This window comes from Phaethon aethereus (assembly GCF_964289735.1).
Source record: "Phaethon aethereus genome assembly, chromosome: 1".
NCBI lineage: Eukaryota > Metazoa > Chordata > Aves > Phaethontiformes > Phaethontidae > Phaethon > Phaethon aethereus.
Window position 1 is genome coordinate 103,574,807 of NC_138575.1, and position 27,105 is coordinate 103,601,911.

Genomic DNA, 27,105 nt, shown 5'->3' on the forward strand with positions numbered 1-27,105 from the left:
TTGCTCTAGAAGGCAGAAGTACAAAGGAGTTTGTTTCTCTCCAGGACTGGGGCAATTGGGAGCAGAGTTGTACCAGGTGTCTCTCTTGCAGCTCTCTGCAGGTTTCTGAATCCCTTGCATGTTGCCCACATGCACATACCTGCCCACCCATTCCAGAAAGTCTCTTTTGTCCAGAAAAATTAAACTTCTAGTACATTAAACAGCAGCCGCATACAATACCATTTCCTTTCATGTGTAAGAACAGCTTTTTAGAGGTAGAATTCAGGGGCAAAGACAGCTAATTATGCAGCTAATTTGCCTTCAAGCTCCCGGGGTTGGTGAATGCCAGTGAAGTTTGACTCTTGCATGCTTTTCTGAAAATTTTGGCTGTTGAATTTATTGAGCAACACTGCAAAATTTGGATGGATTTCATATCTTAGCCATACATTTGTTCATGGCTTAGCTCACATTTGTGTTTAGGGAAGAGTTCCCATTTCCACACTGAAGTTAAATGTGAACAGCCCTTTAAGTATCCTTTAGGAGCATGCAGGCTGCATCTTCATTACCATTTCAGTTGGGGCAAGGATGGAATTTCTGAGATGAATGTCCTCACTGTCCCACTTTCTACACATTGCTTTTTACTGGGAAACAATCCGAGTGTGCAATTAGGATTGCTTTGGATGTAACTGAACCAGAAGTGTCACTTTAGGAGCATTATCTGCTGCGCTTCAGGTGCCCTTGGGCCTTTGGCCTATGACACTGAGCCTGGTCCTATGCAAACCCCCAGACATGTGTAGTGTGATTCTTAGGGCCTCAGCACCAGCTGCCCTCTACAGCCTTTCCTCCTTTTGGACTGTGCCAGGTGCTAAGGTAGACAGTTGTGCTAGTCTTAAATTTCTATGTGATGCGGGATAAGCTTTTTTGATTTTTAAGTAGTAGTGAAGTAAATAAGCAGGCCTTCTTGAGTTCCATCTACTGATCTAATTAACCTTATTCTCAATTTTCAGGAGGCTTAATGCAACCAACCTGATTGAAATCAATGTTGTTTGTGAAGCGTTTTCCTGTGTTTCCAGAACTGTGTTGGTATTTGTCCTTTCAAATAACAGAGAGTGCTGTGGCATGCCTGTTTTAAAAACTAGCTGTTTTGCAGACCCACCTGGGGGTAATTTTATCTGACGGGCTGTGTGGGGGTTATGCAGAGCCTCTTAAAGGCCTTGACCGGAATCCCTCTGTGCCTTCTAGATGTTGTTTTATGTCCCTGACCTCTCATCTTTTTCTTATCTGGACCTCTTTCTTCCTCTTGCCCCCTCCAAACTTCTGACCCTCTCCTTTGCAAGAGGGAAACAGTACTGTAATGAAAAAGTCTCTTCCTGAAACGGGTAATTTCATTTGTCCACTTTTTTTAATGCCAGAGACCAGACTAGCTGCCTTTTCTGGGGCAAGAGAGTGTCTCATCGTCAGTGCCATACCAAATGATAAAAGCTCAGCAGCAAGAAGTGCTGTAAATACCTTGCAGTCATGTTCTCAATTACAGAATTAGTTATGTAAATCTTGTATTAAAGGAGGAAGAGCCCTGATGTCTCTTAAATCATACTATGTGCGTGCACACATGCGTACAGTTTCTTCTCGTCTAGAAGAAAAGTACCTGTGCTCCTAACATGCAGGCTCCATAGAATTAGCATACTAAGCAGTGTTGCTCTGCATGACCTGAAACTGGCTTTCGAGTGGTAATTGGATCTATGGGCTTTGAGTGAAAGGGTTGGAAAACATTGGTCTCTGTTTTTTCAGGTTGGATATGGTGGTGGTGTAGGTACCCAAATGAAGTCCTCGGCGGCGCTCCTGATCAATGGGGGCACCAGCTGATAGAGCACAAGCTAACTGGCTGCTTTGCATTTGCTTATGTGTTCTTTGAGGAGCTGTACATATCTTTGTTTTCATCTTTACATAAAGAAACATTGTGATACAGTGAAATGACCACTAAGCCTGAAAACAGGAATGCTATGATCTATTCCTAACCGCTCCTCTTCTACTGCATGAGTTTGGTCTAGTTGGTTAATCTGTCCAAGTACATCTTCTGCAGCAAAAGAGCTGGCAACAGCTGTGCTACTGCACTTACTTGCATGTGTTGGTGAGGCACAGGCACTCGTTCCCATGTTGTAACACCCATTCCATGTGCATCTGTTGTTGGCATTTATCATGGCTGCTTGCTTGGAGATCTATGGTGAAGATGGGACCTTTTAGATAATTAAATTACAGATTAAAAGGAATACTCTGTAAACATTGAGATCCATCCCTCCACTGGCTCCTATGGCTGCAAATCAATTGTCAAGCATGGAGCCAAGGTGGGCCAGTGCCATATGCTGCCTTGTTCAGCAGTTCCAGCCTTGCTGCCCAGCCACCTTCTTCTATAATGTCTCACAAGAGCAGATGCAAACAGAGTGAAGTTGCCCTTCAGGATCCCAACCAGAGAGTCTGAGAGCCTGACGTGTGTGGTGGGTTGTATGGTGTTGTGGCTGCTGACTTCTGTAATCAGGCTTTGCTCTGTTGCTGCTTTTGCTGAAGCCTACATGATGCCTTCACTCGTCCAGTAGAATGTTTGCTGGGAAACTAGTCTCTGTGTGCTGAAATTTGAAATGATCATCTAAAACTATTTTTGGGGATGTGGAGGTTAAGATTAATAGTATCTGGATTATGAAAGCATGTGGCTTTTTTAATCTCATCTTCCGATCCCCCTTAGACTTAACTTGGCTTTAGACAGGACTGTCTAGTATGGATGGGGTGTTGGGTTAAATTGCAGTGGACAAGTGCCACCAGGTAAATTTAAGCAAGTAAAAAAAAAAACAAACCCCAAAACCGCCAGCAGCCCCCCCAACCCCCTAAAGCCTCCCTGTAAACCCAAACACCAGAAAAACCCAATAACCCCAACCCCAAAAAACCCACCTAAAACCCAAGCAAAACAATCACCCAAAAAAACACCACCACACAACCCCCCCCAAATAGCTGTTGGTGGTTTGTTCTTTTTTTTGTTTGTTTTGCTTTGTCAATGAAAAAGTAAAAGACTTTATGTTGGATTCAGCACTTCTTATATTTGAAAGTATTTTGAGTGTTTTTTGGGTATTACGTAGCATTAAAGATAGCTTGGAAAACAAATTATTACTTCACACCAATAAAAATCAGTATCTTCTGCTCTGGGAGGAAAAGGGGATGATAATAATGGAAATTATTTTGGGGAGAGGGGAGGAAGGAGCATTCCAGGATTTTGTTTTTTAAATGTATAATTTGTGAAATTATAGAACTGTGAAACACGTGGATATTGCTATATGTGCATCTTGTTTTAAAAAGTTTTGACAAAAATACTTCTTCCTAGTTTTCCAGCTTTCTCACTCTGCTAGGTCCTGCTTAAAATCATGCTGGTTGAAAAATGTATTAGCTTTTATATTTTTATCTTGTCTGGGATTTGGATTTTTTGTCTTGTCTTGGATTTTCACACTCAGTGTATGATTTTAGTTAATGTAGAGGCAGATTTAGAAATGATCTATTCTAGTCTGATTGTTTTCTCCAGTTGAATCCAAAGAAAGTTCACTTTAATCCTAGTGATGCATTGCATTCCACATAGAGCAAAGAAAATACTTGGTCTCTGCCCAAAGGAAATTGCGATATAAAGCAAATGGATTTGGATTGCTCTGCTCAGTTCCAACTGCTTTGGGAAAGATTTAAGATAACAGATAAGTGCAAGTTAATGATGTTGCAGAACAGCACTGATTTATATTCTGTATATTCCAGTTTGAGGACTTTTTTTTAAATATTGGTAAATGCACTCCTCTTGAGCTTGAACTAGTATTACAGTTTTTAACCTGTGTCCTTCCTCCCCACTAAGGAAAATGGAAAGATACGTCATATACAGCATTTCTGCAGGTATTTGCAGCCCAACTTCCAACTGTGCTTCAGCTTTGAGTTGTGGGCTTTACTGCTTTGTCAACTGTTTTCCTTAGATGTAACATTTGAACCTCTTCTGGCAACACAAATTGCTTTTGAGGCAGAACAGCGAAAATCGCCTGTCTTGTGTGGCAGTCTAAATACCACTTGCGGAGTCCCTGGACTTTTTGGGTCAGATGTCATCAGGTAACCAAAATGGGCTGCTCTGGCAGAGCAGAGTAAAAATGGAGTTTTGTGAGACTATTTGGAGGAAAGTAAATGAAGGTCATTAGCAGGGACAGGTATTTCAGGTGAGACCTAGGAAGAAGCAGCATGTTGACTCTTGCATTTCGTTGTTTCTTTCTTTCCCCTTTTGTTCCCAGCTGCATTTTGGAGATTTACCAAAAGTAGTTCTTTAGACACAACTTTTTATCTTCAACTGTCAGTCAGTGGTAGGGAAAGGAAATAGAGATCATATGTGATGGAGTTGTTTGACATCCAGGGGAATCTAAAACATGATCTTTAGCATTATCTCTGCCTGTTAGACATTTGTTCTGTTTGGACCAATGGTGCTGCAGTTCTCTGCCTGCCAAGGGCTGCTCTGTTTGACAAACTCGCCTTCTGCTTTGCACATCTGGGAAAGGTTTACATGGCTTCTCCTTTCCCCTCTACCTTCCAGTAGCATACCTCTCCCCATGACTGGGAAGCAGTGGTGCACAGTGGCATCTGCTGTAAGATGTGTTTTAAGCTCTAATTAGTACTGCATATGCAACCCGGTTTCTGCCTTACAAGATTCTGCTCTAATTTACTGGTCTCTTCTTCTATTGTAGCAGGAATAATCCACAGAAGCACTTATGGCAAATTCCCGTGGCTCATTTTGGCAAAGAATTGAAATGGGTTGTGTGCTTGGGCAAAAGAGATGCCAGTCAGCTGATTTTCAAAAGGGTGCAGCTGTACAGGTGAATCATGCTTTATTCCTGATAGCCCAAGAGATACAAGAGAGGCAATTCTGCCTGTTGCAGTTACCTTAGCAGAGACGTGGCAGAAGAATGAGGCTTTCCTTCTTGCGAGACAGTTCAGTGAAGTTTTTCCAGAATAGATCTTTTTGGGCAGTGATCAGACAATCTGCTGACTATCTGCAGTGATACAGTGGATTTTATATGATGAAAAAACTTAATCAACAGTTCTCTTACTGTCCTTGTTGTCTTTGATAACAAGGCCTTCTGACTGCTGTTTCCAGATCTGAACTTGCCAATTACTATGTATGTATCCCAAGTAACATCATCCAGACATTTCTGTTGGGGAAAACAGGTTGGGTCTGACTCGCTAGATGTTCATCTGGCCCGTTGTGCTGGTGTGGTTTGTGTATTTAGAGTAAGAATGGTGGGGGGGGTTTGTTGATTTTTTTGTTTGTTTGTTTGGGGTTTTCTTTTTTTTTTTTTAAAGGCGTGGGCAAGAAATGTGGAAAATCTGTTTAGTTTTTCTGCTGAGTTCAGGTTGTTTTCTTCCTAGGCTCTAACTATAAACAGCAGTGGGAGAGAAGTTTCTCAGAGAGCTACTCACCACTGATGACAGGTAGAGCTTAGGTAACTAGCCATACAGGGCAGCAAACACCTAACAGCTATACAGGAGGACTCCTGGAAATGGAAAGATGCACCATAGCATAACTTAACTGCTTGAGTAATCTGGTGGCCTTCTATGATAGAGTGACTGCGTTGGTGGATAAGGAAAGAGCAACTGATGTAGTCTACCTTGACTTCTGTAAAGCCTTTGACACAGTCCCACACAACATCCTTGTCGCTGTATTGGAGAGAGATGGGTTTGATGGATGGACTATTTGATTGATAAAGAGTTGGTTGGATGGCTGCATCTAAAGAGTTGCAGTCAACAGCTCAGTGTTCAAATGGAGATGAGTAAAAGTGATGTCCTTCAAGGGTCTGTATTAAGACTGATCCTGTTCAGTACTTTCATTAATGACATAGACAGTGGAACTGAGTGCACCCTCACCAGGTTTGTGGGCAACACCAAGCTGAGTCTTGCAGTTGATTTACTAGAGGGATGGGATGCCATCCAGAGGAACCCTGACAGGCTTGAGGAATGGGCCCTTGTGAATCTTATGAAGTTCAACAAGGCCAAATGCAGGGTCCTCCACCTGGCTTGGGGTAATCCCCAATATCAGTACAGGCTGGAGGATGAAGGGATTGAGAGTAGCTCTGAAGAGGAGGACTTGGTTGTACTGGTGGATGAAAAACTGGACATGAGCCAGCAATGTGTGCTTACAGCCCAGAAGGCCAACCAGGCTGCATCCAAAGCAGTGTGGTCAGCAGGTCGAGGGAGGTAATTCTACCCCTCTGCTTGTGCTGGTGCGACCCCACCTGGAGTACTGCATCCAGCTCTGGAGCCCTCAGCAGAGGAGAGACATGGACCTGTTGGATCAGGTCCAGAGGAGGGCCACAAAAATGATCAGAGAAATGGAACACCTCTCCTGTGAGGACAGGCTGAGAGGGTTGGAGTTGTTGAGCTTGGAGAAGAGAAGGCTCCAGGGAAACCGTATTGTGGGCTTTCAATACTTAAAGGGGGCCTGTAGTGACAGGACAAGGATAACTTTTAAAGTGAAGGAGGGTAGGTTTAGGTTTGACATAAGGAAGAAACTCTTGATGATGAGGGTAGTGAGACACTGGAACAGGTTGCCCGGAGAATTTGTGGATGCCCCATCATTGGAAATTTTCAAAGCCAAATTGGCTGGAGCTTTGAGCAACCTGATCTAGTGGAAGATGTCCCTGCCTACAGCAGGGGGTTGGAACTAGATAATCTTTAAAAGTTGGTTCCAAACCAAACCATTCCATGGTTCTATGATAACTAAGGACTGTGTCCTAGTGAAAGCCTTGTGGTTTGTTTCCGTGCATTTGAGATCCCTTTTCTTGGGGATGGTGAGTGAGGGGGGTGAATGGGGAAGCCAGCAGGTCATTACTGTGCTGCAAAATATGTTGTTTTAATTCTTTTGTGTGAATCTTGATCCACATGGTATAGATGAAGTCCAGCTGGGAAGGTGCTTGCTTTTTCACACAGTGCTGGAGATGTGGCTTTTCTGAGATATCTCAGATGGCACAGAGATTAGAGCAATCCAGCAGCCTTGCAGTTTGATAGCATTTCTGAGGTTTCACTTAAGATGCAGTATGTGTTTCTTCATCCTGATAGAGATAATGGGTTTTAAGCAATTACACCCAGGCTAATTCCTTTTGATAAGAGCTCTACATTATCTAAAAAAAGAATCCTAGCTGCCTGGGAAAGAACAATGTAAATGTCTCTCTCTTGGACTCTTTCATTTGCTCTTCTCTGATATCTTCAGATGATGTGATGCAGATCTTTCAAGCCATAAAAGTCTATCAGTCTCTTTTAGGTAGGGAGTGTAGCAGTCAGGGAGGTGTGACAGTACTGTTGGCTTACAAGGTATGGAGGAGCCTTGCATGCTTCAGATGATTCTGGGCTACTGTGGTGGTTACAGCTTTGACATAAGGAATGACATTTGGTCTCTTTTTAAAGGAGCCCCTTGTTCCCTCCCTGTGCAGGCTGTCTGGTTGTGAGGTGCAGGTTGCTTCTGCTGATTAGGGCAATCTAAATTTTGTAATTTGGAAAGAGTAGCAAGAACCTACCACTTTATTTAGCATAGATCCCAACCCCTACTGTATGTTTGTCTGCATTGGAAAGAAGAGTATGACATTATTGTGTATTAAGCAGGAATGGTAAGAGGTCTCACTTACTTAGATATTTTTTTTCTTTTTATTTTTGAGACCAGTGAAGAAACTTCAGTGGTTAGCTGCATTTCTGGTATTTAATGAAATTCCTTTTATTCTGCTTAATCTCTCTGATTTTCCTCTCATACGTATACAGTGTAGGATAGAGTATTTAATTGCTTGTATTTAAAAAGGAGAGGAAATCCCAAAGCAACATGCTGTTTGTGTAAATGCGCCACTTCTAGGAAAAGCATGTTATATATTTAAAAAAAAAAGTTGTGTTAATAGTATTGAAAGGTTTTTAAACATTGTAGGCATGTTTGTTATAACTTGTTCTTTCTCTCCCAGATAGTTGCAGATGACATTCTTGATGTGTAGCTGCCTGATGATAATTGGAGCTGGGAGGAGAAGCAAGGGGAAAAGGGGAAGATTAGAGATAAGTAGTATAATCTCCCATGCTTTGGTGGTTCTTCCCTAGAGAAGAGCCTGTGAATGTGTGGCATGCTGTCTGTCCTTTCACCTGCCTGCTCGCTAGGGAAAATCGCTGAATGCCTCCCAGTAGGAGCCTGATCAGTCTTCTTTCAAAATGGAGGAAGAGGATTTGTGTGGACGTGTCTCTTTGGTAGGACAAAAAAAGATACAAAAATAAAATCCTTTTTTTCCCCTCTCTCCATTTTGTAAAATAGCTTCATGCATCACAAACACTGTAGTTAAGCAGTGCAGTACAGAAGTGGGAGATTTGGGATTTTGCTAGAAATAGGAGGCAGAGTGCACAGCTTTAATGGTGGGAATCCATTTCTTATTCTCCAGTGGGGCACAAGGAGGGTTGTCCTTGCTCAACCCTCTCATTTACACAGTGCTGCATCAAAGTGGTGCCCAGATTTACATGGAGGAGTTCAGGGAGGGAAAATTGCTACCACTGTTTGCAAAGTTGGTTGCAGTATTTTTTTCCTGTCATAAACTGCTGTGAATTTGAAAGGGCTGCTATATTTCCTTCATGGACATGGTGATGTTTAATTGGCAAACAAAACAACCTTTTGTTTGGAAAGCTCTTTTGAGATGAAAGGCATCAGCAAGGTTGTTGCTATCTCCCATGACTGCCTTGGTTGAGGAGCTGGACTGTATGTTCCAAGTCTTTCTCATGCAGAGGGCCGAGTGCTTAGTCTGAGCCAATTTACTCATTCTTCAGCTCTTACTTTTTTGCCTTTAATTGACTTGCTACTGTGTGTCACATTGCATTTCCTTTGGTTGGTGGATGTAGAGTGTTGACCACACTCTCTGGGCTGCTAAGAGAACGTGTTTTCTTATCAGATAGAGCTGTCTAGTGCAGGCTGGAGGAAGCACCTTGTGAAAGAGAGTGCTGAACCAGAAGTGTGTTCTTTGCAATGATAATACCATCTCAGCCTTGTGGGCGACTCCACAGATTACTTCTCATCTTGTTCTTTCATAAATGATACGGAGATGCAAAGCTGTGTGAAGATGAAGGTCTTAAAATACTTTCCTCATGTATAGCAATGTCCCTAATGCAAGAGGAAGTCCTCACCAGCCCTTTCCTGGAGGAGTTGTGTAGCTTGTTGAGAATTTAAACAGACCGCCATTCTGTAGATCCTGCACAATTTTGCTGCCTTGTTTTCTTGGTTATCCTAAAAATGACAGGTTGCTATTTAAAGTACTCGGATAGGTTGTGAAGTCAATCTATTCATTCATCTGCTTTCCTTGTTCTTCTCTTTGAAAGGATTTCATTTAATGACAGCAATGAGATGGTGCATTTAGGTGATGGGACAAATTAATTTTAGTACTTCATGGACCATTTCTAGGGAACAAACACTAGCTAAAAACTGCCTAGGCTATGTCTGGATTATATTCCCTCTGTATTATTAGTATGGCAGGCCCCAGTTTATTATTCTACCTTGAGCCACACTTTGCCTGTGTTCCTGGTGGAGTGTTCTGTTGGGAGAATCCTCTAATCAAGAGCTTGACGACAGCCATGAAGGCTCTGTGATTGCCCTCCTTCTTGTGTGTTGCTGGCCCAGCCCTGCAAAAGCACCAGTGTTGCCTAGTAGTACTGTCACCTAAGGAGCCCAAGGAACAAGTCCCATCCATTGTCTTCGTGTGTTGGCCTCCTTGCGTGGGGTTCCATTACCTTTTGTTTTGGAAAATAGTTCCTTGCAATTCTGTCTGGTAACTCTGTAAAAAAAAAAAAAAAAACAAAAAAAAACCAAAAAAAAACCCCAAAAAAAACCCCAAAGTTTTGTGTTTAGGCAATTAATCTTGTGCTCAGGCAAGTTTGGTGTCCAGCATTGCAGTTTACGATACAGAGCCAGTTATTGAGTTCCTACTAAATACACATCTTTGGCGGTCTTGGTGATACTGAAAAATACTGAATTGTCAAAGTTCTGTTTTCTGTCACTAGTGTATACCCTGTTCTGTCCTGCTCCATCTGTTTCTACAGTTAAATGGGATTCAAGTGAATTCATTAAGAACATGTCACCTTGTATTAACAGTGAAATGTATTAGGTGTCATGAAAAAGAAATGTTTCCAACAAATTTACAGAGTTTGAAGCTCTCGTGGTGAAAGCTGAACTTCAGTTGCTCTGGGAAGATGGAGGGGGTATACGCAAGTAACACAGGGCACTGCAAGAATAAAATATTTGTAGAAGCTACTCATTTATCTGCCAGAGTAAAATGGAGCTCTTGCCAAGATCAGTATCTGTAGCTCTGCCTTTTGCTACAGCTACATGAAACATTAATCCCTAATGCACAGCAAAGAACACACCATCTTGTTTAGTAGCTAGGAATACTCTTGCTGTTGACCACTGCAGGACAAAAGGCAGAACGCTGAACTCACAGCTTGCTATATACTGAGCCTCCTGGGTCACCTAGAAATGCAGCTCACCCTTGGAGTGTTCGCCCTATGCACGTTCCTCCTTACCTGTAGGCAGGGCACAGCAGATGCTCTGCAGTAAGTTCTCCTCTTATCTTGTGATGTTCTCTCTGTGTGCTCCTGCCTTACGAGAATCCTAACTTATCTTAGCAGTAATAAATGTTATTATTTGTAAAGGACAAAACAAACTGTTACAGGCTGTGCCTCTTCTCTCCTGCAGCCTCTTCCATTGCCCTCCTTCCAACTTTGTGTTAAATTGGAATTGCCTGTGGGTCTGTGCTGTGAGGAGGGGGATAGTCATTGCTGTACAGCAATGGGGTATGGACTCGGAACAGATCCGTTGAGGAGTCCCTGTGCCCCTATCTTTCCCTTTGGCCTGTCATCTTTTATGAAGGTGCTAATCACCCTCTACCTTCATTTAGTGTCAAAGAGTCTCTAGTGACCTTGGAAGAAGAGAAACTGAGCTGTCGGTGCTAATCTCAAACACAAATGTGCAGCTCTTGCCACATTAGTCATGCCTTTGTCACCTCTAGATTGGATTAGTGCAGTGCACGGCATGTGGGTCTACAGCTGAAGACACATGCAGAATAGTGTTGTCTGCCTGTTTTAGTGTCACAGGAGAGTATTTTCTGGAGAGATGTCAGCGTCTGAGTGCCCTCAGTCAGGATCCTGAGCTGACTTCTCACAGTGGTTTGCTGAAAGCTGGTTTGGCTGTCAGGCAGTGCTTTAAAGCTTACCTGCTGCTGTTACCACTTTTTCTGTAAGAAGATAAGTTGAAGGATTGAGGGGACTGCAACTTAAGACCTAGTGAGGAAATGTATCGGAGCCCTGCAGCTTGCTTTATTTTTATGTTGGTTATTTTTCTGTATAAAAGATTTTATTACATGGTGCTTGTGTCTAGAGAGATGTCCTTAAAGACATCTGGCTGTGGAACGATACATTAGCAGCGGAAGTTTTTCTCTCCAATTCACACGTGAATGGTGCAGAGAAGTCCAGCTTCCTTATTAGGACTAGTCAGTCACTTGATCAGGTACATAACAACTGTCTTCTGGGAGGGATATAAGGGGTAAGAGATTAACCCCAGTCTGCATTACAAATAAGTTTAATGAAGTACTAATGTTGAATACAGAAGGTCATGGCAGTGAGGAAATTGGACTGTTATGACTGAGCCTGTACGTGCGAGCAGCTTGCAAAGCAAAGGGCATGCTGGGAGTTATGAACCGGGGAGGTAAAGACACTTAGTCCTTGGTTCAGCTGTTTGCTGAACTGTAACTGGGGATGAAAATATGCTTTTTCTCTTGTACTTATGCTCAGTGTGTACAGCTGCTTGTGTAGGTTTTGAAATGGCCACAGAAATCTTGATTCTTTAACACATCCTTCTCCATGCTGCTCTGGAGGGGACAAGCTGCACTATAGAACAGGATCCCCAGTGGGTGGTTTCTTTCCACCAGAATAACTTCTTTACCCATACCTGAATACCTGTTGGCACGATGGTTCTGAGCAAGTGGGGTCTTAATCTACAGCAAGAAGACAGAGTGATAGGAGGGGAAGGCTCAGCAAGTATATTGGTGTTTATGTCACTAGGTGGTGGCTTTCCCATTGTAGCTGCTGAATTAGAGCAGTTGTGGGTTGCCGGACTTTGTGTGTCGGTGGGTTATTTATTTAAATTGGCTTTACCTCTGTGGTATCTCAAATCAACCTTTTAGTCCAACTGCTTTTAATGTTGTTACGGCCACCTATTTGGTTTTAGCAAGATCTGTCCTTCAGTGTTCTGGCTTCTCCTGTTCTACCTGTCTGCCAAAATATTTTGCTATGGATATAGAGCTGGTGGGATGCAGTAGACTGTTTATGTTTGGAGACTGAGTTTAGGTAGTACCCCTCTCTTTCTGAAAAGATTTCTCTGGTTGGATCTATGAATCAAAGCAGTTTGCTCTTTTGAGAAGCAAGAACCTGCCAAAATCCATGCACAGCTGCTGGGGTTATTCTTTGGGCTACACAGCCAAATCAACCAGAAAAGTCTCCTGCTGCGTCTTTGCCAGGTCCTCTGGCTAGTTTAAGTGGTTCCCACTTTTGCCTGGAGCGTAACATACTGCATTGCCAGCCTTTTGCAGAAAGCTGCCCTTGTCGTTCTGTCCTTCTAGCGAGAGAGTCCCAGAAAACACCATCTGAACACTGTGTGCCTGCTCTGCTCATGCTCCCATGTTCTGTGACTTCTACCAAAGAGGAAATGTATGCTAGAAACAGGTGTGGTTGCAGAAATCTGTTCAAGCAAACTTGAACTGTGTCTGTTGAAATCAGTTCTTCCTTTTAAATCAATTAGGAAGGCAAGGAAGCTCACCTGTGTCAGAAGCCACTTCAGGGCAGAAGTGACTATGTTCATTTTTGGAGAATGTCAGATTACCATTCTTATGGCCCTCAAGCTAGGGGAGAGTTAGTTTCCTACTTCGAACCCTCTACTGATGTCAGCAGAAGACTTACACAAATGCCTGATAAGATTATGCCCTTACTGTAGCAAGGAAAACCACTTATTAATGTTGGTTGGGTATCTTACATAGCACTTGGCTGGTAGTAGAGAATCTGCTACCCCTTGGATCTATGGCTAGTTCTCTCGTTTTTCTTTTTCCTCCTTGCAATTGTTTCTCCCTCAGTATTTTGTTACCTAATATATTACTAAATAGTCAATGAAACAAAGATCGCCCACACTAAAAATGGTGTGTTTAGGGGCTTCTGCTCTGGTGAGATTAAATGTTGATGGGAAATACTGCTTTTACTAGTTCTAGCTTTCTGCAGAGTGGGGTGCCCAACCTTACTCTATTTTTTTTTTTTTTTTTTTAGTCAATGCCTATCCTGGTAATTGCTTTGTTAACTGTGTGTTCTCTCTTTCTTTATTCTCCTGCCTAGCATTCTGCAGAGGGCGTGTTGTGAGGGTGCCCAAAGGTCCTCTTATTCGAGTCGTGGGCACGGAGGTAGCAATCCCTTGCAGTGTTAGTGACTACGATGGACCCAGTGAACAGAACTTTGATTGGGAGTTCTCACGGGAGACTGACTTCGTGCGGATAGTGAGTACCTGGGACTCTACATTCACCTCTGAGGAGTACCAAAAACGTGTGGGCCACGGGGATATCAAACTGAGACGGAGCAGCAACGATGCTGTGGAACTTGTGATTAGAAACATCCAGCCAACTGACCAAGGGAGATACAAATGCTCCACGCCCAGCACTGATGCCACCGTTCAGGGAAATTATGATGCAGAGGTCCAAGTGAAAGGTATTTCTGAAGAGTGAGGTGTGCTCTAAATTTGTTTTTGATACTGATTATATATATACCCTTAAGATTGTTGAATTTCTCTTGCTTATGAGCATTGTGATTACTTTTTTTTCTTCTCCCTGTTCCTGTTTAATTCTCCTAAACCCAAAATTGAAAATTTGGAAGTATGATAGCAAAAGCAAGTGAGGAGAAGTGAAGAGAGGCTGTTTACTATAAACACCACTTTCCTTTTTTTCTGTCCAGTAAAAATGTAAATAAAAATGGGAAAACTGAGCAGTGGGTTTTCTGAAGATGTCTGCAAATATTTAATATCCCTAAGCCTCTGGGTAGAGGGGCTAACTTCAGGTAAAAAACACATCCTGTCTTATCTCTTATTTACAGCGGCATTTAAGGATCTTTCTACATGAAGGAGTTAATCTTCCTTTTCCACTTTAGCAAGTTGATACTGCAGCCATGCCCTAGCTTTGCACTCTCATTTAGGGTTCTTCAGTAATAACTTGAGAGACTATTTTTTTCAAGTGTCTTAACTTTTACTTGTATGAAAATCAAGATGGTTCGGGATGAGAGTAGCCAGAATGATGATGTTTGGATGAGAAACTAAAGCAAGGGGAAGGATAAATGAATTTGAATGCTTGTCTTAGCTTGTTTGAAGTGGAGCCCTTCCTTTAATGGATTTTCAGCTGAATTTCCTTGTTCCTGGAATGTATTTATGTGTGGAAGAAGGAATGATTGGCCAGGTATTGCTCTGTTGTAGTTTTACTGCCTCATATCTGAACATGTCAGTGTAGGTGTTCTCTTCTTGCTTCTGTTCTATGATGCTTGTGTCTTTTGGTCTTTTTTTAATAGTGATTTCTGATGGCTTATCGGTGAGTGGTTCAAAAGCACGTTCCTCAATGTCTCTCAGGCTGTCTGAGGGCGACTCCTTCAAGTTGCGCTGCTCAGCAATTACCACCTCACCAGAGCACACTCACCTGCATGTGACTTGGCAGATCAAAAGTGGATCGACTTGGCGGGACATCCTGTCTTTGACTCATGAGGGCAAATTCCAGCCGGGTCCTGGCTATGAAGAGCGCTACCGTAATGGAGATATCCGCTTGGACATGGGCGCGAATGACACGTATCAGTTATCGGTATCCCAGGCCTCATCGGTGGATGGGGGTGCTTACAGGTGTCTCGTGAGCGAGTGGGTGAGAGGGGCAGATAGCTTGTGGCAGAAGATTCAAGAGAAGAGCGTGGAGATAGCAAGTGTGGCAATCCAACGGACTGGTGAGTATTACTCATGGGCTGGGGTCACATCTCATAGCTACAGCAGTGCTGTGTCCAGACCGCTACTTTGAGAGCAGAAATTGGGTAAGCTAAACTAAATGAGGATACATGCCAGGAGAACCTACAGTGCTGTTTCAATAGCTGGCCTGTTTACATCTGAGTTTATAGAAAATGCTTGGCATAATTTTTCTAGCTTTTATTTTGGGGGGAAGGGGAATGATGGCGTGGAAGCATTGACTGGAACCTCTTAGATGCCTAAACCTAGATTTTCTCATTTGTGGTTCACTTCAGATTGCTTCTGGTTTTTATATTTCTTAGACATTGTATTTAACCCCTGAGCACCCCAAACCTTCCCCCTTCTCTCTCATTAACACAGGGTTGTCCCATAGCACTAAACAGCTGCACTTTCCCTGTAAAAGTGGCTTGCCATTCAGTGACAGATGTGAAGCTTTTCTGTATGTTGTTTATTAAAATAGAGTAGAAAGATCAAGAGAAAGGAGAAAGGCAGTGATAATTTAACAGGACAGATTATCCAGTGATTTTTATCACTGACACTGGATCACTGGTCTGATTGCTCCACCATGTTGACAAGTGTCTAGGGCACTAATGGTCTGTTACACACATCATTGCGTGCTTGACTAAGGAGACAAAAATACATGTAGTGCTGTGCTGAGGATATGCAGATATCCCTGCCCAGATAGGAGTTCAGGAGTACATGCACTGAACACTTAATTGCATTAGCATCACCTCTGCTTTCCCTCCTCCAACTAGCAGTGGTAATGCATCTTGTCATTCAATAGGTGGAAAAACAGGCAATGATGGTCTCTCAGAAATGTGAGATTATGATATTTTAGAAGTGTTCAGACAGTAAGAGTATCTTTTAATTTTTGTAATCTTTTAATTACTATAGGGAGAACCCAGAACTGCTGGGGTGTGTTTTTGGGTAGCTCATTTGGGTGTAGTGTTAGGATCCTGGGGGTACTTAGCCTGTGAAATTTGACAGGATCAATCTTCTCCCTCTTTTTTCAGGGTGTCTGCTACACAGTGAAACTTGCAGGTGCTCTCTGCTGAGGCAGGGCTTGCTTAATTAAGAGCTGTAATTCTCTATTTTGTCTCATTTTTGGAGGGTTTGGTTTAAATAGGTGGGATTTAATCAGTGGCTGAAAACAGGGTGAGGATGGCCAGGAGCAGTAGTAGTGCAGTTTTTTATATATGGTTTGGATGTGCAGTTTTGTTATTTTGGTGTGGTTGTGTGTGTGTGTGGTGTTTTTTTTGTTGTTGTTGTTTAGGGTGGTTTTTTTGCCTTAATTTTTAGCTTAGTCATTGGCAGCATCAGTACTTTGTCAGGGGCATGAAGGCTTTTTTTTAAAGTTATGCTGAATGGGATAGGTTATTCTCCAGCAAAACATTGTGGAAATTTTTACACGTACAACCTGTAGTAGGACCTGAAGAGCATCTTGTGCTGACATCTGAAACCTCTGCACTTGCATGCTAAAATGACCTTGAGTTGTAAATGGTATGCCTGGTTGCTGCACTTCCTTCATTCTCACCTGCTGGAAACTATGGGGTTGAATTTGTAGAAACAAAATTAAAAAAAAAAAAATTAATGTATCTAATGAAAAAAGTCATGCACAGGTTACTTGTGTAACTTTTTTCTGTTGTTGCTCCTCTTGCCTATCACTTTCATCTCCTAAAATCATAACATCTTTGGGTCCGACTTTGTTCTTGTATGTCCTTTTTTTTAATGGTGCCTTGCACAACAGGCATATAATCCTAAGTGAGGCCTTCAGACATGTCTTTAACCAAAAAAGGAGCATTAAGGTATACATATGGGTAAACTCTTTGGGTCCCTCTGTATGCATGTACTGCCAGATTTTGAATGCCTGTCACTATTTCATGAAGACAGAAGTGTTCCTTAGAGAAATGCTGCTCTTAACCTTGCAGATGAGCCTTATTTTGTGCTCTGGCATTAGTCTGTTAAATTAACTAGGTTTTCCTACTGACTCCAATCCCATGATAGGACAGTGAGGGAAGTCCTGATGAGATGCCCATCAGACAGTGGACTTTGCTTTACCATGCAGGTGGGGTGTGCTACCTTCTGTTTGGTTTGACTGCTCTGTGCTATCAGGTGGTGAGCGGCGAGATGAGTATTGCTTGGTTTTACTGTCAATAGTTGTGGCTGCTTAGTTTGGCTCTGGCCTTTATAGGTTGTCTCTTGTTCCTGTTGATAATCCTAGAAGCCTTTTACAGATGGGTACCTATTATGTAGTAGAACATGGTTCTACATAGAAGTCGCTAATCTGCACCAGAGGCGCAGCTGCCTGTTTGGGGCAGGAATCTGTATTCTTGCTTGTGGTCTTGGCTGTACATCTGAGAAGAGGCACTGCTGTAGCAGCCCTATCTACTGGCCTCATCTGAGACTTTAAGAGCAGCTGCATTACAGAATGTGGGAACAATGCTGCACTGAGATCCAAATCTAATGTTTAGGCAATGTAGAATGAGGGAATGAGCAAGTGAAGACATGTGGTGTCCAGGTAACTTGGTGATTGATTTGTACTGAGGTTTACAAACAACACACCCAGCACCCATGGTTCACCTCTCACCAGTAACTGAGGCCAGCTTTTCTACTGCCTGTCTTGACTCTTTTGTCCCATGGCTTTCTTTTAGCAAAGCTATGGCCAGCCTGGTAACCTACAGAATGGAGAAGGTCCAGTTTGAATGCTGGGTGTGACCATATGTGCTGTGTATATTAAAAATATTCACTGGCCAGTGGAGGAGCTTGAATGTGTTTTAAGTGGCTATTGGCATTGCTTTAAAGTTCCTTGTGTGTGTTGGTCACAGCAATAAGTGGAGGAGTTGGCAGTATAAGTAGTTATTGCTACCTTCTGTTTGCTTCCATTTCATGTTTCTGCAACACACCTCAGGTCAGTCAGGACTCCAATATGTGGTCGTGGCTGCTTCTTATCTAAATCTGTTCTGTTAGAGGAGCTCAAAACCATTTCAGGCAGAAACCAAGTTGAGTTCTAATGTAGTTCCTAGTGATTTCAGTGGACACTTTCTCTTCTGACACATAGTCCCAAAATACCTTGACCCTCCTGTGAGAATGGAAAATCCTGTACACATTTTCCTGCTGTGCAAAGGTGTTGTGAATTGGTTTGTGATTGGAACAGAACCATCATGGACCAGTTGCTGTTGAGTTATAAAAACCCGGTTCTCCCTCCCTTCTTCCCCCTGCCCACATCATGCATCCCTTGCTTGACTGATAACATGTACTTCCTTTGTAATAGATCATGAAGCTCAATATCCAAGAGGCATTTGAAGGTAGAGCTGCTGAGCTACTTCAGAAGCTTCTGTAATAGAATGTGAAGTCCTGGCTAACTTACAGTGGGGTCTTTTTAAAAAAAAAAAAAAGTATTTTTTGTTTGAATTTTTGTCTCTTCATTTCTAAGTTCTAGATGTGGTCATCTCAACAAGCAATGTGTCTGTGACCGAAAGAGACTCCCTGGATCTTACATGCAACATCACAACAGACAGGAGTGGTATTTTCCAAGCGGAGGTGATGTGGTATTTTTCTGCATCACCTGATGATACCTTGTCAGATGCTCAGATTTTGCTGAGCATGGACCGGGATTCTGTTGTCAGTGATTCAACTCTCATCAGCCTGAGCCATGTAGATAGGAACTCCTATCGCCTGTTGGTACGTGATGTGGAAGTGGAAGACTCTGGCTACTATTTCTGCCAAGCAGCTATCTGGGTACCACTGCACAATGGGAGCTGGCATAAGGTGGTGGAGAGGACATCTGCACCAGTCAGTGTGGTGGTGACAGCATTAGGTGAGTGATTCTGCTTTCAGACTGTGGGTAACGTACCGCTCATTCCTTGGACGTGTCAGAAAAGGGAGAGGACCTTGCAGAATCTCCTCTGTGCAAGTTTCGCTCTTGTTTGCATCTATCATTTATATGTAAGGTATCTCTCTCTCACATCTAAAAATACTGATCTGTCCTATGGGGTTTTGGGTTCTCTTCCAACATGTCCCACCCAGACATTCCACTTTCTGGTGTCATTGAACAGTCTGCAACTGGGAAATAGAACATAAATGCTTGCCTTGACAACAGGGCCAGCTTCAGCCCCTGGAAAACATGTTGTCCCTTTCCACCTCCATCATACTGTTAGCAGGGCTCTGATCCAGAAGTAGGCATTCTGTCTGAGCTCTGAACACAGTGATCAGATGCTTCTCCTGATTTTTATGAGTCATATGCCATAAAAATTATTTCTAATGGAAACTTAATAATGAATTCTAATATCTTTAAAAGTTTTTGAGTTTTTGTTTTGTTGTTTTAATCACTAGAGAGACACCACATCCTACTGATGTATTTAGAATGGAACATGACTTTATAATGCTTTAGTCTCTTCCCTCAACACACAAGTCTATTTTATGAGACCATGTCACATAGCTGTTCAGTAGTGTGACTGCGTAAGAGAGACCTGGCTTGTGACTGACTTAACGCTAGCAATGTTGATTAACATAGTGGCCACTAGAACAGATTTTCCTGCAGTATTTAACACCCCACTCAGTGTAATGCATTTTTCATCATTCAGTGCTAGAGATGAGTATATTTTTAGCCTTTTGGACAAGCAAAAGATTATTCATGCACTTGAAGTTACAGCTTCCATAAGTTACATCAGTATTTCTGCAGCAAGTTCTTTTAATTCACCAGTGTGTGTGTGTAAATCTACTTAAATAGAAGCTTGATGATCTCTTTATTATCTCCTTCTGTTATCCCCCAGTTGTTCTTAGTGGTTTTCCCTTCTTACAGCTCTAATACTGTCAATGTCCACAGTTTTTTGCAAGGGGCTAGTTAGATGCAGCTGTGTTTAACAGTTGCTCATTTAAGACTTGTTGGCTGAAGGAGGAACAGAAGCTGTAGGTAAGAGATTCAGCAGGCTTATCTGATCTACCTGGCCTACAGGAACAGGCTGACAGTATCTTTCCCTACACCCCTTTCCCAAGACAAATCCGTTTTGGAGGTCCACTGTCTCATATGTATGCTGCACATTGTAAAGCTTTTGCTTTGCATTATCCCAGCTGAACTGTTAAGTTTTGGAGATCTCTCTTTATGCCAGTATCCTTAAAAATAAAGTTACTTGGGAGAAATACTAAAAATGAAAGTCTAGCAAAACTTCTAAAAAGCCTGTCTTTTTAGGGGTAGCTCTAGATATGTCAGTCTACCCATCCTGTCTCCTGGTATAATCTTGGGGAGAGAATAGCTTGAATTTAGGAGCAGTGAAATTCAGATGGTGTTGCAGGGTACTGTAGGTATAAGGTATCTGCACCTGCTAAAATTCACAAAGTGTTGGCTGTGTTGGAAGCATTAATGAACCCAGATGTGAGCTGGGGGAGAACTGGTAGAGCTGTAGTACTGGATGTTTGTTCCCAGTTTTGACTGGATGCAATTACGTGGGCTTAAAACCTCTCAATGCACCCATTCTGAACCTCTTGTCATCAGAAACTGGTGGTGCTGTCCACTTACAAAGGCAGAGCTCCTCCAACATAAAAGTACCAAATGAGGCCAGTCTACAGAGAGCCTGCTCTGAAGCGTCGTTTTCAGAAATAAACGGTTGTGTCACAAGGTTAAATCCCAGTGACGATGACTTTAAATTTTGCATTTTAGGATTGTACAGACTAGTGGAGCCGTAGCTGTTTCCAGGTATACTTGTAACGTGTGCTGAAGTGTGCAAGTGATGACTGTCTTAATTTCCTGTCCTCATTCAACCATCAAATTGTACATTCAACTTGTGAGTGTTCCCTCCTTCCTCCACTTGTGTGCACGCGCATGCATGCACACATGTTCATGTGTGCCCAGGTGCACTGCATGCTCCTGTACTCTCTTGTAGTACCCGTACGTACAGGACTATTCTTTACTCTTTCCATTCCCATTTGGCATTATTTGGGAACAGGAGAGAATAAAATCTGCTCTTCAGCAGATGCTTCGTTGCTAGGTCAAGGGAAAGTAGAATAAATTTTCAACATTTGAGATTTTCAACTGCATCCAGAATTTACCAACTATTCCTCCTTAATGGAAGCTAAGAGCTGCTGGAGTATTAAGTCATTGAACTGTCAGTGAGGCTGTTCTTTGACAGCTGACAGAGGAATGAGGTTTATCTCAGCCAGCCTTTTATTCTTTCTAAATCCTCTGTTTGAGTGTCTGTAAGGGTGAAGCAGCTACCTGGATTGGTGCTGTCAAAGCCAAAACTCTCTTTTAAGTGGTCCTTCCCCTGCCCACAAATAAAACAAACCTGAAGTGATTTTTGAAGAACTCGAGTTTCTTGCAGCTTTTTCCTTCTTGTGTTCCTGTCTAGAGAACAGTTTCTACTTTCATAGTCTCTGTTGCTGTGAAAATATTAATTGGTCTTGAATGCTGCCTTTTTTGTGGAGGGAAGGGGAGGCGAGGGGGAATGATAAGAAAATTGCAGAGCATGAGCAATCTATCATGAGGCCCTGGAGAAGACTAGACTTTTGTGAATGAGACAGGAAGAGTAGTGTAGCTGTAGGATCTATGGGGACTTACACCAAAAGTGGGTTTTAGCCACCATTAATAATCTATGCCTTGGTTGCAACAGAGGAATTCTCTGCCATTTTCTTTTTATTTTGCCTTACTTACACTGAAAACGTGCAGAAACCTGTACTTATATTCACGTAAGTACTTAAGTATGTAAGGTACTATGGACTTATGTAAACAGTACTTTTACACCTGTGTGTTACCTAACACTGCAGAAACTCACCATCAGTATCACTATATACTCTAGTGTCTGGTGTGTATCAATGCCCTTGTCCTTGCTAGGTGCAAGGACACTGCATGCATAACGCTTAATGGTAAGAGATTTTTTTTCCACAAGCTGACATAGCAGCAGCCAGCTTGTGTGATGCAATTGTTTTTATCCTTTGCATCTGAAGTCCAAAAGTGCATGTGCACACACAGTTTGCTCAGCAGTTCTATTAAGATGCTTTATTATCTTGGCTCATTCGTGAGCTAAGCCTAAGTTTTAGCCTTGGGTTGCCTTCTCTGTCCCAATTATAGCTTTGGTTAATTGTTTCTAGGAGGGCAAAATGCCAAATAAAACATAAAACAAGAAATAAATATAGAGTGCTGAATACACTGACGATGTAAAAGCCATGTGATGAGTATTGGCCAAACAGTTGGAAAGCTAGTCTTTTTTCTGAATTATAGTAGACAGCAAGGCAGAGAAATAGTCTTAACACTAGTAAATAAATACGTATTTCCTTTGTGGTGTGAGGTTCTTGCTGTAATCTTCCTTTACTATCTCTGTAGTCTGAGAGAAAATAGTCACGCGGCTGCCTTATCGCTTTTAGGCTTTGGACAGCCCGCTATTTCAGATTTCAGTACAACAGCACCATTCTTAACCCATGAATTTCAGGCACTCCTTTTCAAGCTTGATGTATTCCAGCCTCATAGCTGTGCTTCCCTGTTCAGACTGTGAAGCTCTTCTGATCTATGCATCTTCAACTCTAAGTATTTATTATGCTGCCTGATGAAATGTACTGTGCACTGCTGTTGGTGCTGCTGTGGCCAGTGCTGATGGTGGTACCCATGCCTCCTGGATTTGGTGTCTGGGTGGGTTAGGTGTTTGGTTTTTGGGTTGTTTTTTACTGTTTTAAACCATATTGTAGGGACACAGTGGGATGGTTAAGCGTGGGGAAAAAAAGGCATTTCAGGATGGGAGACAGCCTTTTATTCTTGAGAGAAATTGGGGAAATGGGATGTCTCTGGTCAGTCCAAAGCTAGAGAATAACCAGGCTCCTGTTGCTGCAGTCTGCCCCTGGCATGTGAACAGGTGCAAAAGGTGACTGGCTGGGCTGAAACTGAACCCACATGGTGGGTTCTTGGGGCCAGGCCTGAAGAAGGGAACAATTTTGCTCAACAAGATTGCTTAGTCCTGATTTTTTCTGAAATGGTCTGACTAGACATATGAAATGAAAGCTCTTGTTTGGAAATGCAGGCCTAGGGGTACTTGTGTCAGACTGGTGCAAGTCAGAGAGCTGGAATCCAAGTTCCCAGTCCCCAGGTCTTCTAAGAAAAATGCATATTCTGGCATTTGGCCACAGGCTGGGTGTTACAAGTTAGCAGTATCTTTTAATAAGCTCTGGCACTTTCTCCCTGCTGCTTGTAGCTTCTAACCTCTTTCTTCTGGGTTTCCTCTCCTTCAGAGCCAGACTATGAGGTGTTTCTGAATGCCTCCAGAACACCCAAGTTTTCAGATGACCCCACAGAGCTCAATTGCAGGATCACAAATGCACAAGACACCAAAGCAAACATCCGCTTCACAGTTTCCTGGTACTACAGGCAGCGCCTGCGCAGTGATGATGTTGTGACAGAGGAACTCCTGGCCACGATGGATGCAGACTGGACTCTGCTGCTTGGGGACAGGAGCAGAGAGCGGACTCAGAACGGGGAAATCATCTTCTTTAAAAAGGCTGTTGACACCTTCAGTTTTCGAATCCAGTGGACTTCAGAAAGTGACAGAGGGGATTATTTCTGTGTCATCTCTGCATGGAGTAGGCACCGCAACAACAGCTGGGTAAAGAGCAAAGATGTGACTTCTGCATCTGTCAGCATTTTCTGGGCTACACAAGGTAGGAACCTTGCACCTATTCACTGAAAGATCTGGATAGCTGGGGTAGTTTTCTCTTGAGTAGGCCGGTCAGCCAGAAGGCTTGCTAATGGGCTTTGGAAGTGGGGTTCTGTGTTATGAAGAGGAAAAAACACTATTACCTTGTGTAAAGGCTTCTTATTTGTGGAGGGAAGTAATTACGTAACAGAACTCACCAGTTTTATGCAACAGTTTGGAGTGGAAGTGCAAAGCAAAGATATGTTAGTCAAGCTCTTCTGAGACTTCCAGGAGCCGGGCTGTCATTGTTGCAGGGGTGGCATCCAGCAGTGATGCTGGGGTCATTGCCCCCTCTCTTAACTTGGAGTATTTCAGTCTCTCTAGGATGCATCTTGCTGCTAGCAGCAAGGCTGTCTTGAGGTGAAAAGAGGAATGTCCCTCACTTTAGGTATTATCTGTTTGCCAGTTGGAGAGGTGTGGTTTTTTTTCCCTCTCCTACAAGCCCATGTTTAGAAGGCACTTCTGAGGAAGCTCCTAGGCATAAGTGGTATTAGAGTGTCAAAAATAAGTAAGTGGCAGAGCAAAGTCATTCAGTGATTTGCTTGGATATGGGCCCTTTTTAGGCACAAGTGAACTAGCTCTGGTCAGTATTTAAATCAACTCTGGGAGTGTTTCTTAGAAATTAGAGTCACCTGAATCACTTAATACTGGTTTAAAATGGGTATATGTATCCTGGGTGTCCTATAGAGTTGATACTGTTTTGGCTTAGGTGTCAGGTCATGCAAGAGGGTCTGTTGGACAGGGACAGAAGGAATAGGATAACCTAGGATGTAACATCTTTGGCAAAAATCCCTGTTTAGCTACGCTGCATTTGTCCTGGTAGATTTGTTTAACAGTCTAGCTCAGGCAGCCACAGGCAGAGAACTATATTTCAGCGACAAGTAGTTTGAAGTCAGTTTAAAGTTGTTTAGGGATAATCCCTAAACAGAAAATTGGAGAGCTTGTGGTGTGATTCTGCTTCAGTGGAGAGAGAAACGGTGGGCTGCTTGCTCACTACTCCCTTCATCCCCAGACCAAGCGTGGTCCATGAAACGCATGTGGGTTTTTTTTTTTTTCCTGAAACTGGCTCTCCAGCAGAAATGAGATCTCTCATTAATGCTGAATGGTGGTCACGATTAGTTCAGGTGTTATGCCACAACACAGAGTGTGTGTGTGTGTGTGTATGTGCATGCATGCGTAATGGCTCATTGCCTTCGGAGCAGCTAGAGAAACCAGCTGGAGTTGAAAAGTCTCAGCCTGTGTTGACATTTCTGAGGGAAAACAAACAGTGACAGGTGTGAACATTCCCTTGTTTCTGGTTTTATTCCAAAAACTCTGCTAATTTTGCAACACAAATGTAAATGTTATAGTCCCCATGCTGAAAAGTACATTTTGTTGGCAAAACTTGGAGTTGGGGGATTTATGATGTGAAAGTGACCTCCCCTACAAACACCTTCTCCTCCTGAAAAATCATAAGTATATAAGGGGGGGGGTGGGCAATATATGGGTTTGATTTCCCCTTCTTCCCTTCCACCCCTCACGCACAGCCCCCTACGCTCTTGCAGCAGTCCAGCCCCTGGTGCCTTTCTCTGTGTGCCCTGTCCCCTGCCATATCCTGTTTGTGTGAGCTCCATACTCGGCTGTGAGCCCAGTGCTGTAGCCAGCAACTATGAAGGAGTTAATCTGCTGCTGCCTCTGCTCTCCGACTGTTGTTTTGACGAGTATCTCTGGTGATTTGAGTCTGTAACTGCTCTCAGTGCTTATAAAAGTGGGCAGCCAGGCTCCCATGTGTTTGTTTAAGGAGAGAACAGGAATTTGCCTCTTCCTTGGATAGCTTGTGCCTACGTAGAGGCTTTTCTTCCAACTGTTTCACTACTTGCATCATCTGCATTAACTTTAGAGCATTGCTCGGGGTGGGACGACTTCAGAGAAATCCCACTTTGGAAAAGGTTGTTCTGAGTTTGAGAAAGGAGAAATGGTTTTATGTTGTGTCTGTGGGTCAGTCAGCATGGAGGGATGTTCAGGAAGCCTTTGCTTGAAATGTAAACATCATGTGGAGATGTCAAAGTCCTTTTTATGTGTGTTGTATAAGAAGTTGTATGTTTGCCCCTTTTAACTTGAGGTTTTTTACCTTCTTTTTTCTATTTTGTTCTGTTGGGACCAATAATGCTCATGTCTTTCTGCTTACTCAACTTTGAAAATGCAGCCAATTGCTACCATAGAACACTGTTGGTTTTGCTATGGTCTGCCTGATTTGTTTCTTCCCCTCTGCCTTCTACTCTCTCCCCTGATAAGGTGACAAACGAAGCATCTTTTATCTCACCTCAAAAGTGAAAAGCATCAATTATATTGTTATTTTTTGCTTATTTAGAGTACAAATACCAATCAGTAAAAAGGGGTAAAGGAAGGGAGGAGGCCTTTTTTGACTGACTCTGTGAAAATATGATTTTCAACCCAGAAAAAAGTTTGATGGTTTAAAGGGTAATTTTATTTATTAATTTGAGTGTGAGTACTGCCTGTATTTAAAACACAGTTGCTATTTGCAGTGAAATGCAGAATTGATGCTTGTTTCCTAAACCAGTGTTGTCAACTTTGGATCTGTATGGAATTCTTTCCAAAAGAGAACACTATGTTTCAACTGAAATTCCAAATCCCAAAGGTACTACTATTTGGCTTTTTAAAATACTTCTGTCTTTAATTTACAAAATAATTGTATTTAACATAGTGTTACTTGTCCTAAAATCTTGCCCAGGCCCTCCCATAACATTTAATCAGGAGCAAGGTCATCTTAATCTTTCAGAAAGTCCTGCAAATAGAGAACAAGTGACGTTCCTGCCACCCACTTGTCTTTACCATTGCCGGTGTATAATAGACACTGCATGCTTCTCCTGAGCAGAGAAATCCTCATACCCATGGCACCGAGCTGCCAGGTGTACGTGCCGGTTTGGGGTTACAAACAAGAAAGTGCATTAAGTTAGGTGTACAAGTCCCACTCAGGGCTGGCTGGGCTCCTCATGCCCATGGCTGCGTGAGGGTGAAGCATTCATGCTCTTTGCTTGGCAGGGGAGCAGGCCAGTGAGCGTGGTCTAGTTGGGTGTGTGCAGCAGTGGGGAGAGCCATTGCGTTGTATATACTTTTATCAGGCTGTGGTGCGGGCCTTTGCGTGCCTGCTGTATTTTCAGAGCTCATGGTATCAGAGCTGCTGGGGCTACAGTCATACCTCAGGGTGTTCTATAGTCTCCTTCTCCTATGAAGGCAAAGCTGTCATTACCTTAATGTCTGTTGCCTTCCCTGTACTTGCAATCTAGCTAGTGCATTGGGGGATGAAGAAGCCTTTATGAATATTGAGATGGCATTACTTGAGGCTGCTGATGAGATGTTAGGATCTGAGGT

The 27,105-nt window shown here is 42.8% G+C and overlaps 1 protein-coding gene across 1 annotated transcript in view; it reads left to right on the forward strand.

The window, feature by feature from the left end:
- Window positions 1-27,105, forward strand: part of PTGFRN (prostaglandin F2 receptor inhibitor) — a gene marked incomplete at both ends in the record, with an annotated part of 67,317 nt that overhangs the window by 16,685 nt on the left and 23,527 nt on the right. The window contains 4 exons of the mRNA XM_081999599.1: window positions 13,414-13,779; window positions 14,626-15,045; window positions 18,495-18,878; window positions 23,273-23,698. Coding sequence (XP_081855725.1) covers window positions 13,414-13,779; window positions 14,626-15,045; window positions 18,495-18,878; window positions 23,273-23,698 — 1,596 coding nt within the window. The remainder of the gene's footprint in view (window positions 1-13,413; window positions 13,780-14,625; window positions 15,046-18,494; window positions 18,879-23,272; window positions 23,699-27,105) is intronic.